This window comes from Molothrus aeneus, chromosome 3, assembly GCF_037042795.1.
Source record: "Molothrus aeneus isolate 106 chromosome 3, BPBGC_Maene_1.0, whole genome shotgun sequence".
NCBI classification, from domain to species: domain Eukaryota; kingdom Metazoa; phylum Chordata; class Aves; order Passeriformes; family Icteridae; genus Molothrus; species Molothrus aeneus.
This window is the reverse complement of record NC_089648.1, coordinates 104,214,574-104,233,310: the sequence shown is the minus strand read 5'-3', so window position 1 is coordinate 104,233,310 and position 18,737 is coordinate 104,214,574. Positions and strand designations below refer to the sequence as shown.

Sequence of the window (18,737 nt, the reverse complement as noted above, 5' to 3'; positions counted from 1 at the left end):
CACATAGAGAGGGGCCAAGCAAGAGAAAAATTCTTCAACATCTATATTCTATGTTTTCTATAAAGAAAGAATATCAGACTAGAGAGTTTAAGCCTAGCATTCTGGCACCAGACATGAACAGAGCCAAATAAAGGGGTAAATATGACACTAAATTGCCAAAACCATTCTTTTCCTAAAAAACCTTTTACTTCTCACTCAAAGTATATTGAACCCATATCTTAAAGCTAAAGATTACTAGCAAGACACTGGTAAAAACAGCTTAAGCTTTACATAAATTTCAGACAGATGGGAAAAGGAAGAAGTTTTACATTTGGAAAGAAGAAAATGCCTTTTAAGCAGATTGGTAATTAATTTTTAAATAGCAGCTCTTGAAGCTGCTCATGGGTTTGGAATATTAGGCTAGGTCCTTGGGAGATAGATTATTGACAAAAATACTAATGATGTTCCCAAAGGTTTATGAAGAATTTTTAATTTGATTATAATTTGAATCTATGGCCTTGGTAGATAAATGTATATGTACAGTATATGTGTGCGTGTATATATTGGATATGTTGATAGATTTAAAAGGAGCAGATATGTTCTTGTGTCTTCCTATACAGCAAAAAAACCCCATTAAAATTGTCAAAAAATACCTAAGCCACATGGGAGACCTGAGTTTAATTTTACAGAATTAGTATTATAATTCCAAACCTCAATGAAAGTCAGGGAGGGGGTTTAAAAGCTGACAACCTAAATTCAAACTATTTAGACTAACCCCACTCTTTGGTCAAAGCTCTATGGTTCAGTGATTCCTTGTGAATCATATTTCTTTAATAAATCTCTTTCAGCTTCTAAGTCACTTAGGCATTAAGCACCTTTTAAAATATTGAGTTGATGTTTTTGAAAGAGAAAAAGGAAACTTCAAGATTGAAAATAAATAAATATTATCTCTACTTTAGTATAATCTACTTTTACTCTGGAAGTATCTGTGTTCCTATAATCTTTTCATTTTCACCTGCTACTACTTGACTTTTTTCCTTAGTGAGAAAAGCATTTCTTCATTTCCCCCACATTGCATGCATGATAAAAAGGCAGCCTGCTGTGCATACTGTATCAATGATCAAGCAGTACTAACTTTGCCTGTAATTTTCAAATACACAAGACATGATAAATCAAGGACTCATAGAATCCTTTAGGTTGGAAAAGACCCTTAAAATCATCAAATACAACTGTCACTAGCCCTCATAGGATGACATATTAAATCTGCTTTCTTATCTAATTAGAAAGTTACTCAGAGTTACTTTAGTTTGTTTGTGTTATGAAAACTGCATGATGACATGACAGCCTTTGACAAATAGATTATGTTGGGATTGTATGATATAAACCAGCCCAAATCATAATCTTCACTGGACTATGGTGAAGCTAACAGGTAATGCCACTAAAGGAGTTATTACATTATGATCTCTGCTGAAATTAAACTTTATTCTAACATATTTGTAACAGGTCTTGTCCTTTGAGACACATAAAAGCTTTCAAGCTTTTATGTACTTTTGATACAAATGATATCTAAAGTACAACCAAAGAGATGATCACCAGGTTGGTTTATATCAGAGTGCCTCTCCTAATCTCGGCAGAAATACTCTGCTTACACACACAGAGACACAGTGGGTCTGTAGAGTTCCTACCCTAAGTTTCTTCTTAAAAACCTTTACATTGAACATAAAATCATTTTCCAGTTGAGGTGTTCCTGCTCAAGTTGTCATTCAGTGTGATCTGCTGGAAGCAGGTATAGTAGTCTTGTGTATTATATGTATCAAAATCATAGCAACAATTACTTAGTTAAAAATGTCAGTGGTATTTTTTTCACCTTCTTCAAAGTGCTGTCTTTTTTTCCCCATTTTCTTTCAGAGTTGGGAAAAAGAGAGATGTATTAATTCCTTAAAGTCCTATCTCTTTAGTTTCTGTTACAATTTTCCTGTCATTTCGCAGCTAAGACACCATTAAGAACATTGGTGCAATTTATCTGTGTCCCCTCCTTTTACACTGCAGTTCCTGAGCGCTCACAGCTGGCCCTCCCCACCTTCTGCACTGAACAGACACAGCTGTTCATGCAGTACACAGAAGAGGAGAGAGAGAGAGAGATTAGTTTGTAGCTGAACCCAGTTTTCTCATTTAGTTCAGCCAGGCTCTGGTAATGCAGCCATTTTAATCCAAATAAGCCTGTGCTGCAGCCGAAATGGGCAGTCCTGCCCTCTCCGTGCCGCTTTCACCTCCCCTGACCCAGCTCACCGCACAGCTGCACAAATGCTGTGTCTGCCTCAGGCAAGGAGGTGGGAATGAGCATCTGGGGACAAGGGGAGGAGGAGGAATCCTATCAGCCCTCTCACTGACAGTCAAAGTGGCCCGTAGCCAACTGGCTTCATGAATGCTTGTGCCAGCAGGGGAGGAGGCTGGACCACTTCTTTCAGTGGCACTGAAGGCTCATGCTTATTCAGAGTTGCAGGATTAGAGAATATGTTGCCACAATCAGCTTTAAGCTGATCTAAATTCATGCTGTCACCAAAATGATTAGCAAGCTGATCCATCTAGCTGCACAATCCCAGCATGGCAATGCCAACATGCCAGGGATGGAGACAGGCACAGTGAGCTGGTGGGGAGAACCCTGGAGAGAGAGAGACAGCACCACCTTTCCTAGGGCAGCACAACCTTAGATCTGCTTTCCCTGGCTGCTGTATCCCTAATCATGCATTGACATACACTATTATTGTCAGTATGACTCCATGTGCTATTATTGTCAGTATGACTCGTGGCAATGATGTCTGCAAAAAGCAAACTGAGCTTTCATTAGGCCTCTAGGCCTTCCAGCACAGAAAAAGTAATCAGACACATCGAGACAATCAGACACATCAGACACAATCTAAATGAAAATACATTTTGTTGAAACACTACATGGTCAAACCCATAGTTGAAAAATAAAATATGCTTTAGTCTTTTTCCAGATAAAACATTTCTGCTCCATGCTATTGCCCATGTGACTATGCCTACCCTATTCATTCCCACAAGTTCCCATTTTGGCATCTGATGGCTCTTTTCCAAGACCAATATTCTTATTTCCTTCTTCTCCTTCCCACCCTCTAGCTTTTCATATATGCTGATTCCTGTTCTTTTCTGGGGATGGAGGGGAAAGATGTCAGGGCAGAGGGTGATTCTTGGTCTTTAGTTTTTTTCTTCCAGCGCCATCCTCATCTATCTTTGTCAGCCATAGAAAGGCCACAAATCACTGCCTCCATTCCACAGCCAATAGCATTTCTTTTTCCTAACAAATTTCATTGCATGAACGTGCTGATTTTCTTTTTTACTAAATGAAAGCCTACATTCCCTTCCATTTTTGTCACAGCTTCTCAGAGCTACTTTTCCTTGTCTGATAGAGACCAAAATGAGAGAAACATAAGGCTGCATATTCAGGATGCCTTTTTAAGGTTAAGAGTGTCATGTTGAGCTACACAGATTGTATCCTCTAACAACAGTTCTCTGCACAAGGATGAGAAAGTTGATGACCTGTTGTAGTTCAAGGGAGACTGCAGAGACTTAAAATTCCTCAGGAAGCCTCTAAGAAGGAGAGTTCATGAGGATCGATGCAAGAAAACCTCAAAAAAAAAATAGGGATAACTTTGGATATGCAGTTGAACTTTTGGTTAATTATCTGAACTGATCCTCTGAACTCTCTGAGGTTTGCCTATTGCTAATTAGCACTGCAGTGATTTGTTCTTTATGGATTATGCTAAGGAAGTTTAATTTAAAACTTAATTATACTAGTTTTTAAGTGGCTTATAGGGAAAAAATACTTTAATCGGGAGCAGTAAGGAATTTTTTCTGTGTTCAGACATCAGTAATCTTAGCAAGGCATGTGTAACGTGCTTGAGGAGTTTCACATTTATCTTATTTGCTAGGAAGAAAGTAGTATAGAGGTTAATGAAAAGTATTTTATGCTTATGATTGAGAGTTGTACAATTATATATATTCTAATACACAATAAAATATTATTATTATAGAATAAATATGTAGACTGCACATTGAATTATTGTTAGAGTGGCAATGATTGTATAGATTATCTCGTAATCCATAGGGATCTGGTTTTTTCTACAGGCTTGGAATTTCTTGTGCCGTTTGCCAATTCTGAACATCAGTCTGAGCATTAAGGGCAGTTGGGATGATGCAGTTCAGCCACAGAATGAAGTACCTGTTCCTTCTTGGACAACAGACACACGAGATGACAAGAGATGGATCAAACTGCATGCTGATCAAGAGTATGTGCTCCAAATAAACCTGCACAGAACCCAGATGGGGTACCAGGTAGACTTATTTATCATTTCCTTCGCTGAACAAGTGTCCAATAATTCATTTACATCATCAATGATGCTTTATACAGTATAATCGGTTTCTTTATGGTTTAAGTATTATGTAAGTTATAAGCACTTTCTAAGCCTTTTCTGTATTCATAGTGAAGAAAATGTTTTTTTCCAGGTTGCAACAGGATAGTAAGTGGGCTCTTAAGTAAAATCCTAGACCAAGTCAATGAAAAAAAAAATCAAACTAATTTATAGGCTTTCCAGTTATGTTCACAGGTGCTTCCAAACTGCGTACAGACTCACACCTATAAATATGTTTCTATTTGTAACACCTCCTCAGGCCTTTACTGAGAATATTTTCCTTATATTTTACATCTGATGCTTTTTTGAACAGCTCCTAGAACAACTTCCACATACAATTCTTTCCCACTACATTTCATTCCCAGCCCTTTGCCCATTTAAAGCACATCTTGTTGCCTTCTGGGCTGGTCAGCTCGCTGGGCCCTCAGTAAATCTTGGTGTGCCAATTCAGAAACTCCAGGAGCTGCACTGTTTTCCAGCTGCTCTGCTCCAGCAGCAGTACCTGGCTGTATCTGTGTGTCAGATCTGAAGAGAGCTGGACCTGCCTTCATGCACTGCTGACAATGGAGCTGTCACTCACTTATCCAGGCCTTTCTCTGTCATTTACATACCATGAATGACGTATGGACCACCATGGTTATAATTTTGGTAATTAATTTCTCTAACATTTCAAATAATTAAGAATTATAATTACCAGCATTTTGGTAAGATGCAAAGAGCCGAAGATAAAAGTAAAGAATAGTTTTAGATGTTAGTTCTGAGACTCTTAAGAAAATTCCATTTTAATAATAATAGAGATATATGTGTGCTCTTGAAAATCCTGAAGTTATCTTACATTAGTTAGGAATTATATTTGAAAAGTATTCTTGTTTCTCAAAAGACTTTTTTTCATGACTACAGCAGATTCACTATAGTTGCAAGGGGAAACTGTCTTATTTTAGGAAGAACAAAGGGCAAAGCTCATACATACATCATTCTTTTTGCTGTGCCAGTTACTGGCAGAGACTTTTCCTAAGCAGAAGCCATGGAAGTGAAAGGAGCAGAATCATTTCATGCAGTGATCACTTTTTTATAAACCTCTCCTAGAATTTGATCCCTCTTTTGTAAAAAACAGCTGGATCAAACTGTTCCTAAAGCTTCGTTGCTGTGGTGGTGTTTCTTCTTCCATATAAAACTTCAGTAAAACCTTTTCCTCTAAAAACGCAAAATGAATGTTGATTGAGCGTGCATCCTTCTATCTTCAGCTTCCAGCAGTAAAGTCACTGTCTTAAAGAATCACTGAAATAATCTTTCCTTTTGCTATACCAAACTTTAATAAGTGTTGGTTTTGTCTTTATATTAATCTTGAATAAAATGGATTAGCTTTATTTAAAGATGCTAAGTTTACAATTCACGTTTCTATATTGGCAATATATTAGATAAAATTACAGAAAGGGAATAGTTTTTTTCATTCAAGTTTTACTAGTTTACAAAATAAGTGAAATAATATCTTCTATTCTGGATTTTTCTCTGTGGACTGTAATTTTTTATTTTATTTTTTTAACCCTTCTTCCAGAAAGAAATAACACTATTTTAGTCTAGCTAAATTATAGCCTTACCTAACAATTTACAGCAATATGGTTGTGAGGTGTTTCTCATTCAAGGAAAAATGTCATTTTGGAAAGGTGATTTCTAGTTTTCCTAAGCTGTTTCTTTTCCCCAACAGGGAAAGCAGGACAGTAAAGCAATGGCTCCTCGATTCCCCAAAGTTAAGGATGAAGGATGGTTTTTGATATTGGGAGAAGTTGATAAAAAAGAACTCATCGCCCTGAAAAGAACTGGATATGTCAGAAATCGAAATACTGTTTCCATTGCTTTTTATACTCCAGAAACTCCTGGAAAGTATGACAAACTCTCAAATTCTCTTAGTTATTATGTTTTCCAAGCAATCAAGACCCAATTCCCAAACTAACAATGCTGGTTTTACTTTTCAGGTGTATCTACACCCTGTATCTCATGAGCGACAGCTACCTTGGCATGGACCAACAGTACGACATTTACCTGAACATTGTACCAGCACAAGGCACCACGGAGGGGACTGAGGCCAGGAGCCACCTGGCCTGAAGTAAGGCTCTCTGCAAAGTCCACTCTGTCAAAAGAACTGGTCCTGCAACTAAGACATCTGGTTATTCTGGGACATCCAAAAATGCATCTGCCTTACTGGAACCAACTTCAAACCTCACGACAACGGGGACACCGAAAGTGACTGCTGTATAACTCTGATGACACCGAGTTAGCCACAGTGGCCTTACTCCTTTATGAAGATTTGTCTTTTCTTGTTTTATCTTTCTTCTCTCAGAAGTCAGATTGTTAGTTGAATTTTAAAACATCAAAATAAATGACTGAACAGTACTGTAATTTGTGCAAATTCAGGGCTATCATCTTCATTTTGAAAAGTGTTATATAGCCTGTCTATTAATAGCATTTAAATACTCAACTTTTTTAATTTATAGGGGAAAATACAAAATTTGATCTAAGAGCTGCTGAAAATATTAATGGATGTGTTATATTTCATGTTTAATAAAAATATTCCCAGAATGTTTTGACTGTATTTGTAGGTGTAAAATATGGGAGATGTAGTAAAAAAATTCTCTTCATGCATAGTACATTTTGAAAATGATACTCTAAAGAAAAATGTCACAAATTTATATTAATTATATGAGCAGTAAATGTAGTTATAAGGGCAAGCTAAATCATAAAAAATATTTCCAGTATAGCAATGATGCAATTTATGTAGATAATTATTAAAGTTTACTCTTTACATGTATGTAGATACATATACACATATATTACATACATGCAATTTCCTTAGTGTTCTTTCCTGAATTTTGTAGGACTAAGGCATATAAAATTGGGTGTCCTGTTCTAGGGCTCAGTGCTAAAGTCGGTGACCAACTTCTGTAAATAAGGGGGCATGAGGCTCCAAAAATGGGGGTTGCAGCAGAAGGCATGATGAGCAATGAATGGTTCTGCTAGGCAGAAGAAATTGTAAGAGATGCGCAGCTCTGTGATAGTACCTGCAAGGCATAAATCTGAAGGCAGAAGGCAGCAGCATCTATCTTGTGATGAGACTATGCATCCTGAGGCCAGTCCTCAAGAGGATTCAAGATTCTGAGCAAGTACTTGGAGCCAACATACTTAAAGAAACATCAGTGCATCTTCATTCAGATAGACTAGACCTTAAACTGAATATTAATATTTGCACTTGCTCAGCTTTGCATTGAGCTGATAAGCATTACCTCTCCAAGGGATCATTTTGCTGTCATTTCCATTGTATTTCACCAGATGAAAGAATACAGCAGAGTTGTTACTAGAAGCTTTTCAGGAAAAAATGGCACTGGTGATGCTGCACCTACATAGAATCACAGCATGGCTGATTTTGGGAGGGGCCTCTAGAGGTCATTTGGTCTAACACCTTTCCTCAGGCAGGGCCAGCTAGAGGCCAGGACCACATCTCCAAATATGGAGACTCCACCACCTCCCTGGACCACCTGTGCCAGAGTTTGGTCACCCTCCCTGTTAAAGAAAGGTATTTCTTGCAGTTCAAGAGGGACTCTTCTGTGTCACCAACAGGTGTGCCTGTTGCCTCTGGTCCTGTCAGGCACCACTGGAAAGACCTTGGCTGTGTCCTTATCAACATCTTCCATTCAGATACCCACTGACAAGATTTCTCTGAGCATTCTCCAGGCTGAACAATCCCAGCTCTCTCATCCTTTCCTCATGTGAGAGATGGTCCAGCCCCTTCATCATCAATTTTATGGCCTTTTGCTGGACTGTCTCTGACAATTCCAAGTCTCTGCCTCAAACCAGACATGGTGCTCCTCCACTAGTGTGGTCTTACCAGTGCTGATCACCTCTTGACCTGCTGGCAGCACCACACTGCAGCAAGCAGAAGGCTGGCTGATTTTAAAAGCTCAATGGTTAACCAGGAATTTATTTCATATCTGGCATCTTTAAATTGTGGGAAGCAATTTTAAATTGAACAATTCTGTACTTGAGTGTATGCATGCTCTGATCATATTAAAAATGTTATATTTCATTATTAAAGGTAATATATTACCTATAGAAATGTGCCTAAAAACATGGAACGATAATAGAAAAAGTTGTCACTAAATTTAGAGATGGATAGATAATACAAAAGCCACCTTTGCCATTTAGACTATATCAATGTAATATGGTGTTGTGTCACAGAAGAAACAGATTTTTTTCACATTGTTAGGCAATAGTTTGGCAATAGTTTGTTACTCACACATTGTGTTAGACCATTTTAAAGAGAATTGTTTCATCTAATTTGGAAGTTTAAATTTTCAGAGAAATTAAGTCCTTTCTTTGGAAAACTTGGCTGAAACAATACATTGTCCCTCAACAATTTTAATTAATTAGGAAAAAGAACTATGCCACAGTCAAACATACCAACATAGTGATGCTAGCTCTTGTTGCTTTGTAAATGCACATCACAGAAAGTCTAACTGCAGAGTAGCAGACAATAGCTTTAGTATTCATTATTAATCAATGAAAGAGTTTCTGTAATGTCATTTGTGCCATCTGTGCTTTGGTTTGGAAATACTGTACTTCCTAGTGTATTAATTGTTTTTAGAAATAGTTTGGAGGCATTTCTAAATAACATATTTGAATAATTTTTGGGGTTTTTTTACGAAAGTATTGGATTCATGATGACAAAGTCTATAGTAATACAGAATTAATTTAAGCAAATTGATTAGGATCAGTATTTAGCTGAAAAATCCGAGAGAAAGAATTCTGATACATTTGTAACAGCTGCTTAGAAGGAACAATGAATGTGTTCAATCCAGTGATATCTCATGGTGAAAAGTGAGAATAGCTGTCTAACAAAAGTATGAATACCAAACAGAATTTAAAAAACAATAATAATAAATAAAAAATATTTCAGTGATGTAATAATCACCTTTATGGATAAATGAAAGAAACAGCACATGGGGAAATTTTTAATGTTTTTTTAATGTAGGTTTTTATTTTTACTCTCCCCTTCCCCTTCTAGGAGCAGCTGCCGTCAGTGCATGCCTCTTCCGGTGTGAGACTTCTTCCAAAACTTGGAAAGCAACAAAAAATAGGCACATCTTGTACATCAAGACATATTTAAGTCTGCCTCTGTGACTTCATCTTTTCCCAACTTTCCTGTCCTAGTCTAATAACAGCATCACAGCAGTACCCAGCAGGAGCTGGAGGAGGTTTGAGTATGTGCCACCAACCACCATGCCCCATCTCTGATACTGAATGTATCAGTGGCAACGTGAAGCCATCCTCACTACTGCAGGTCTTTTTCTGTTGTAAATTGAATCTTTGAAGGCCCAAATCTTACCCAGATGAATTCAGGAGTTTATGCTGATGACCCAAAATTCCTCTTGTCATTGCTTCTAGAGATCACCTCCAGATGGTTATCCTGGAGATAACTTCAGGAGTCTCTTATCAGCCTTCACCCTAGAGCCTAGTGCAAGACTTCAACACTCACAGAATAGGATGCATTCAAAAAGTAATGTAAATTATGTAATTCAAATTTTCTAGTTCTGGGGAGCACACCTAAAGAGAAGTATCCCATGTGCATCTGCCCTTACTCATCGCAGTCTGAGTCCAAATTCCTATGTTCTTCCCTCAGTCAAGAAGAGTCTATGGTATTTTTAAGACAGTTTGATTACTACTCCAGGAGGCATCAGCTCTCTTAGAGGCTTATTTATGGACAATGGGTTTTGAATCATCACTCTCCTGTCTTGCCTCCCCCCCCCCCCCATGTAAGGCAAACTTTTCTTTAGCTCCTTCTGCTACCTGTAAACCCTACAACCTCACCTGTTCAGAGATGCTATCTGTATTACTGGCAGTAAATTATCACAGAAGTAATTATTTAAGATCACCTTTCTATGATGTGCTATGGACTCTACTGTAGCCTATGTAGTAAGTACTGAAACAGAGAAAAGTAAGGCAATACAAGCAAAGTGTACATATTTTTTCCACAACCTAAAGGTCTCCAGCTAAATTGCACATTTTGGGTTGATTTAGTTGCTTACATGCAAAGATCTGGTGCCATTTAACATTAAATATCTCCTCTGGCCTCTACATTCAGCTCCTGAAGAACATACCCCAGCTGCAGAGGGTGTGAAATGTAGTGCTGTTGTATCTGTCACCTCTGTGGATGCCTCAGGTAACCCAAGTCACCTGAAATAGCATTTGATATCTACATTCTGGTAACCACATTGACTCCCTGTCACATTAGTCGGGTTTGCAATTCAGTTGCTTAACTGCTTCTAATGAAATTTAAAATAAACAAAAGATATTTTGGTTGCCACTGCAGAAGACAGGAAGACTTTCATAGGTCATGTGTCACTTCTGTCATCCCCATGTCACAGGGGCCCAGTAGTATGAGGTGGATGGATTCAATCTTAATTAGCTAATCAAGCCCACACTATTTTGCAAGTGTTCTAAAGTAACTCTTCCAAGCAATTTTATGGGGAGAATTCTCCGCTTCATGAGAAAAAATATTTTCTGACAAAAGGTTTGGACGCCATAGGATGCCCAAAGAGAAATGTGAGCTACAGAAAGGTTAGTAGGGCTTCTGCTGAGAGGGCTTCTTCTGTCTATTTCTACTTATATACCATGTATTTTCTATCAGTTATGTCTGACTCCCACCTGTCTTTCTAAAAATGGATCCTGTTAAATGTCATGTCTTCTCAGACTGCACGGCACTTCAGCAGTGAACAAACCAAGTTTGTTACTGATGTCATACGTTGGTAGTGGTAAGAGGTTAAGCTGCTTTACATGTAGGGTGTGAAAGGAAATTCTACATTAAAGGAACTTTATTAAGTTGGACTAAATGAGTCTCTTCATAAATAATTCCTAGCTCTATGGTAAAGGGATCCTCCACAGTGATTACACCATCCTGCAATTAAATATGTTTACAATATGTTTTTTCCTTAGATCTGCTAATGAGCTCCATACTGCCTCAATGGAATTTGAATCCATGGCTCTCCAAGTCTTTCTTCTGCATCACTATTTCTAGAAAACCACAACCTTCTCTATTAATATGCCTCCTCAAAAATTAGGAGCATTAAAGCTTCACTAAGACCATGCATTAGCCTTCACTGCTGCTCTTCTCCAGCTTAGTCTTGTCCTACCAAGACTGTCAATAAAAATGTGCATTTGAGTATGGAGGGGAAAGGAAAGTAAAAGATTTTTGCTATTATTCGTCTGCTAGAAAACCCATGAAATAAAGAATGAAAAGTGTTCTGGGATGAATATTATCATGCCAAGTCATAAGATTCCCACTACTTGTAATGATAGCAAAGGTGAATTGGGCATTTTTTTTAATCACACTCTCAATAACATGATACATGTACAAATAGTTACAGAGCTATTAACTAGATGCTATTAACTACTGGTAGAAAAGGGAGTCTAGACATATCACAATCCTTTTCTTCTGCACTCTAAATCTCTATGTGAAATGTGATGAACCTCATTCTTAGCACAGTAGCAAATTTGCACCTTGGACTGGAAATAACTCAGTTTATCTCGGGCAGTGCTAATGTGGGAAAATTAGGCTTACGTTCTTGACAGCAGTACTTTCTTCTAGCTAACAGGATGAAATTGTTTCAGATGCCAGTAACACATGGTGAGTCCCCATCATGTATTTTTCAGCAAATCCAACTAATTAGGAACTAATTACTGATTGTGGTAGCACAGTAAGATCAGGTTCTGATAAACTTTCACCTTTGTAGCTGTGAAGATTCTGCAATTAAGCCTTATTTTCTCAAATGCTAACAATGTCTAAAGGAAGAGCTGGGAAAAACATCAAAATGATTCTATCACCTCCATAAAAAGACATTTTCATTCACCCATGCCAAAACAAGATTAATCTTTTTTTTTCTTCCTTTTTTTTTCCTTTTTCACCCTATTTAAAGTAAAATTCTACAAAGCTAAACTGAGTGACTATTTAACAGTTTACCCCAGTTATGGGATGTTGTTATTTCCTTGACATGCTTCTGCTGTGTCCCATCCCACCCTCCACTTCCCTCCTCACAGTCTCCCACTGTTGCCCTTGCACAAAGCATTCTGGGATAGGACCTTCATGGAAGTTTCATTCTCTGGTTATAGGACACAGCAGAGAGGAAGTGCTGGTGCGTTATTGGGTTCCTGAAAGATACAAGCTACAAATAACCTCATAAGGCCCTACAGTGCTAAACTCAAAGTTTGACACAATTTTACTTGAAGAATTTATTGAGCAAATAAGACAGGTGCAAAATATGCATCACAGTTGCTGTATGACTGAGGCAAATGACAATTTAATTTTAGATTTTAATTCTATGTGACTTTATTCAAAGAGGGAATGAGCTAATCTGGGAAAAGAGGGATGTGAAGATTTCTCAGTTCTCCTTGTTAGTGAAATGCTCACAGCTGATGAAAGTGAAATAGTTGTAGATTGCATCCATACATGTGATACAGATCTGGTCAAGTAAAAGTCCTGCCTTTGTGCCTCTCATACATGTTTATTTGACTCCTACGTGCAAACTCTGACAATATCTTGCAGCCTCCTCCTTGCAGATATTGGGAAAATACATGCTCTCCTCAAGAGAGGATGGCCTCCATTGTTTACATCCAATAGAATACATATCAGGAGGCTTCACACACATCTTAGCGAAAGGTTTAGAAGTTGCAAGACACGTTCATACAGCATTAGGGCTTTGTTTTTCCCCAGTTATGTATAATTGCAGTGCCATCTTTTACAATGCTCCCCAGCAATGCAGAAATCACAGCCAGGTAAAGTCTCTGAACCTCAGGAAGGCTCTGAGAGGCTGGCACTACACATTCAGTTCTCTATATGCTTTATAGGAGGTGATCAGTCAGGTGCCAGGTCCTGGGCATTGCACAGCCACTACAAAATTTACAGAGGAAGTTCATGTCCCCTCCTGAGCCTACAGATCCTACAGGAGGAGAGGAGTATTGTTAGCCTTCTAGGTCATGCTTCAGCTTCCTTCGCTGGCAAGACAGTATGCCCAGAGGGGTGCTCTGATACACTGCTTTGGGAATGGGAGCTGACATTTCTATTCCAAACTTAAAGGCATTTCAAATAACCGAACCGTGTCCCAACTTTTCTCAGGACCAGGATCTTCAGGGAATGCTGACCATAAAGGACCAATCCCTTTAATAAATAAGGATGTTCTTTTAGAATGGGTCCAGATGGATTGCTAGAATATTCTATTATTCATAAACATGAAAAAAGGAGGAGAAATCTCAGCATGAGGATACTCACGAGAAATCCAATTGCTTTGTTTCTTCATTTTAACATGTAGTGCCTACCTAGTTGTCTGAAAGTCTTGGGGAAACAGCTGGATTTATTTAATTCTATCAGTGAAAACGTTTTGGGAGATTTGGATTCTTCTTATGAAATGAACAGAACCTGGAAAGAAATCCCAACAGTAAGTGACCAAAAAGCACAAGGAAGTTTCTTTTCTCTTGGTGCATTACCCTTTTGCTTCGGAAACTGTAGATGAAATACATTCCCAACATATATTATTAGTAGATTAAATTTAGTTTCTGCTATTACTTTCAAAGGATTTGGTGAATAGACAGCAGCATTAGTATTATCTAATCCTTCACTCAAACCTAGGACTCAAAGATTAACAGCTGCAAATTTTATAACATTTCTAATTCAGGGATAAATTGTATTTTCTTGAATTGGATAGGTAGGTAATGTCCTAAAGTTATTTAATTCTTAGGAACCATTGACTTTACTGGAAGAGACTAAGAACTTATGACCATTAAAAGATGAAATTAGATGAAAAAAAATATCCCTGATGAGAAAAACAGGATAAGAATCTCCTTTCCAAGGAGGGACAGAGCTTTGAGTCCTGCAGTGAGGCAACAGTCCTGTTGGTTTTATTCTATTATCTCATCTGCTTTCATTACTGACAATAATTTTGCATGATGGCACAGCTTCCACAAAAGCATCCTGTAGTATTTACCTGGTGATGGGGGCACACTAGGGGGAAATGTGTTCAGAAAAGAGAAGAAAGAACCGATGGAAGGAATTTTGTATGGGAACAGATGGGAAGGTGGAATGCAGCCAATTTTTAAACAAGAAAGCACAAGCCCTATGCCTCATTCTGAAAGACAGCAAGCTCTATGTTCAGAGGAAGGTTCCAAGTAACATTCTGAACAGACAAGCATATGTCTGTTAGTCTTAGGCAACATACCAAAGGTAAGTTACATTTCTGTGTTCCATCTCTATGCTATGCTTCCCTCTTCATGTGCAGTTAGCCAGCCTGTTTTGAGACACCAAATTTTACATATTCACCAGTTAGGGGAATTTAGGCACTTCACATATTGAATTCTGTTCGAGGTGCATTTGGGTTGAGACTCTTGCTGTTTCAAAGCCTTTCTTAGTTATATCCCTGAAAGTGTATAGTCTTAATTTTATAAACTGCATATGCTCTTCTTTCCATTTTACACAACTGCAGTTGGAACTCTCATGTTATATTACACCAACTTGATGCTAACTGGTCTGCATTTAAAAATGATCCATTTCCTTACATTTGGAAGTATAGCATGTGACATTAATAAAATAGAGTCAGTTACGTCAATTTTCTCCGGGAAGAAAGAATAGATTCATGGTAGGATTTTGTATGTGTATATAGAATAAACAAAATATTTTAGGAACATGAACGTGTCATTTACTAATATAAAAATAGCAAGCCATTGAAGTTAGCAGTTACTGATGCCACTGCTACTGAAGGAGGGCAAGAACCCATCAAAACTAACTTTCAGAATAGAAATATTTCTTTGATCTTTTGAAAGAGCAAAAAATATTAATGCCTGGAATCAGATCCCTGCCTATGCATCAGGTTTATGCATAACTGGAGAACACAAACTCATTTAAAATTAACTTCTACTGCTTCATTTCTTTACTTACATCCTTTTATTTTCCTGCAATTGAACAGTCAATAATAAATAAGACAAATAACAATATTTTGTCCACAATCGTGATTTGATTCTTTTATCTGCCAATTTTATTTTCATGTAAGAATACTGGTCCAGCTCAGATCACTCATGCAAAATTGTTCTGCCCTCTCCAAACCACAAATCTTAAGATTATGAGAAACATCAATGTAAGGAGGTATAGAAAGAAGGATAAATCAAGTAATTCCCTGTTTGAAATTTCTATTTTTACTAATTGTTCTTCCTTTCCCATAACTATGGCCTCTCTTCTGTTTTAGCCTTCACCTCACCTCCATTTCAATTTCCCCATCTGTCTAGTACTGCTTTTATTTTATATTTTATTTATATCCTTTCTTTTGTCTGTTGTGTAATTATTTCTCTTTTGTAAAAATAAAGACATACAGCTACACAATTTAAAAAATTATTTTCTTACTGCTGTCACAACTCAGAGCACCTTTCTCTGGGATTCCTGTATATTCCATTTCTATGCCTTTATCATCAAATTGATTCCCAAAGTATGACTGAAGCCTTACCTCTTTTATTTTTTTTAATCACATTTACTTTATGATCAGTTATAACCCTTCTGAGAGTAGTTTGGTTTTGATCCCAAGTGCTAGTCACAAATACCTTTGTGCCAGATCAGGGTCTCTGTTCAAGGAAGTCTATGCCAGCATCTAATTTTAAGTTACACTAAAAGATTAGCTATACCAAGACACATTTTCTACCCATACATTTAGTATATTTGCTGACCAACAATCCCTGTTTTGAATGATTACTCTGTGTTTTAGAGCTATCTTATCTCTATGGACAGAAAGGGGTAAAAAGCACTCCTTTCCTTGGGCAAAAATTAAATGGTCTTAGACATCTTCAAAAGGCAGCAATATTTATATATAAATACTATCAATGACACTTAGCAATAGGATTAGACTACTCCAGACACTTTCATCTTTCTCATTTTGGCCACCATTTACTTCTGCACATTAGAACACCCTCTGTGATTGCACTTGTCCCTGGCCAATCACAAAAACAGGGCTTTTTTCAGCCACACTTTCTTTGTTCTTTCACTCAGACCAAAAAAAAGGAATAAACAATACCAACTTGAATCAGCTTTTATTTGACCACAGGAGACACATATTTTTTTCCAAGGGTAGACTGTGCTCTTCTACCATCTGAGATCCTCAAGCAACAGCTGGCTAAGAAAAGAGCCAGGCCATAAAGCATCCACAGAATTCTTCATCTCCAGCGTTAATTTCAGCTAATGTTCTCTCAGTTGTGAAGTAGTACTGAAACAGTCACAGGCAAAGGTTGCTTATCATGTGACAGTTTAAGAACAGATTTCGTTCAATTTAGGTATAAAATAGCAGGTACAAATATTCCACACTCAAACAACAGCAGTTGTCAGGCCCCACACACGCACTAGATTGGATCATGGCAGAGAAGGAAATAAATCCACATTCTTCAGCTCATAAATCAGTCAGACTGGCTGACAGGATGCCCACAGGACTGGGTTATTCTCCAGCTGCCCCATGACGAGATTCCCCTGGTGCATTCAGCACTGTGAGAACCAAGATGCTGGTCTGATTCAATTGGATCTTCTTGTATTATGCTTCAAACTGTTGAATATGGATATCTCATGGCATTAAAACATACACAGTTCCATTATTCTGTTCCTATAAAGCTCTTCCCTTGACAGATCAATACCTTTCCCAGCGCATATTTTATTTCTGAAATAATTTTTTAAAAAATTAAATCCACTTCTAAACAACTTGCCTGCGCACACATTTGAGAAAGACAAACTCATAATATTTCATGCTTATTTTTGGATCTATATTAAAAAAAACACCATCCTACTGGTGTTTTGCTTTAAAATAAGGGGAAAACCCTATAAAAAGATCAGATCTGGGGTACAAGATAACACAGACAATTTCGAACATAAATGCTAGTTATTAGATGTCATGTAGAGTCAGGAGTTGCCATGGAATCCATTTGCTTCTAAACCAGCTCCTCCTGCTGGAATACTTTCTCATTATTATTTCTTTCAGTAGCACAAAAGGAGCTGGCTTATAGCAGGAATGTTACTTAAGTGTAAAGTTTCTACTGTGACTGCAAGACATGAAATTAAAATCTAAATTTAAATCTGTATTTCTGTTTCAAGTGTAAAGCAACATTACTGTGGTCAGAAGAACTAAGTCATTGTAGACTTTTTATAGATTCAGTAAAGCAGAGAAAACAAATTTTAGCTAAAGCTTTCCTTTCAGCTGTCTTCCCATAAGTGAAAATAAGTGTCATATCTGAAGTCTACTGTTTACATTTTTCCTACATTATTCTCCCATTATGCTTAACTTTTAACATTTCATACTGGTTATTCTACACAACAGCAGCTTCATTACCAGCTTAATTACTGATGTCCTGGGATACAGAACAGTGTGTGCATGCTGGACACAGGGTTTGTTAGGCCAATGTACTTACTTGTTGTGATGTCTGTTTCAATAGATTTCAAAAGAAAAAATGTGATCATGCCTTCAAACTCTTGACACGCCAATTATTGGGTTTCAATTCTTTTGTATACAATATACTGCAGCAAGGCTGGAGGACAATACTGGAAAGCAACCAGCAATATTGGAAAACTATGCCAGTGATTTGTAGCTTGGCATGTTAATACTTATTATTAATATTATTGTTTACTATAGACATTGACTAGCATTGCATCTGGAAGCCCTAAACAGAAATAAGACCCTATTGTGATCGGCACTGTATGGAGATACACACAACCCTTGCCTCCAAGAGCTTATATTGTACGGTCCCAGCCTTGTAAACTGATCTGGGCAGAATCATTCTTGCACCCCTGTGGAGCCCCCCAGCCCTCCAAGGCGGGCAGAGCTTCCTGCTCAATCTTCCTATATGGAAAATAGCTGGCAAGCTGTGGGTGCAGGGAGCCTTTACCTTACAATCTGTTCCACTCCCACCCTTTAGCAGTTGAACTATACCCAAACTTAGGCAAGTCAAACATCTCATGGAACTTTGGGCCCTTATTCACGTCTCTCCAACTCAAAAAATGTGCTCCTAGGGAGTCAAAGGAAGCTCTGTACCAGGCAACAGCCTTCCTTCTCCAACCTTGTGCTTTCTAAGGTTCCATAATGGCAGACAAGCTCATGGAGAGGACTGTGGCATCTCTCAGGAAGGTCCCCAAGTGCATGACAGGTTCTTAGACAGGCACTATCCTTAGAAAAGCAAAATATAGACAAGCCCAGAAAATCCTTTGCCCTAGAGGGAAAGCAGAAGGGCCATTGCAACCCTCTAATGAATAGATGCAGCCCAATGTCAGTAAAC

At 37.9% G+C, this 18,737-nt stretch overlaps 1 protein-coding gene across 1 annotated transcript in view; it reads left to right on the top strand.

The window, feature by feature from the left end:
• ASCC3 (activating signal cointegrator 1 complex subunit 3) overlaps positions 1 to 9,368 on the top strand; it is a 251,664-nt gene extending 242,296 nt beyond the window's left edge. The window contains exons 40-42 of the mRNA XM_066547531.1: positions 4,126 to 4,332; positions 6,115 to 6,290; positions 6,383 to 9,368. Coding sequence (XP_066403628.1) covers positions 4,126 to 4,332; positions 6,115 to 6,290; positions 6,383 to 6,512 — 513 coding nt within the window. The 3' untranslated portion in view covers positions 6,513 to 9,368. The remainder of the gene's footprint in view (positions 1 to 4,125; positions 4,333 to 6,114; positions 6,291 to 6,382) is intronic.
• The last annotated feature ends 9,369 nt before the right edge of the window (positions 9,369 to 18,737 follow it).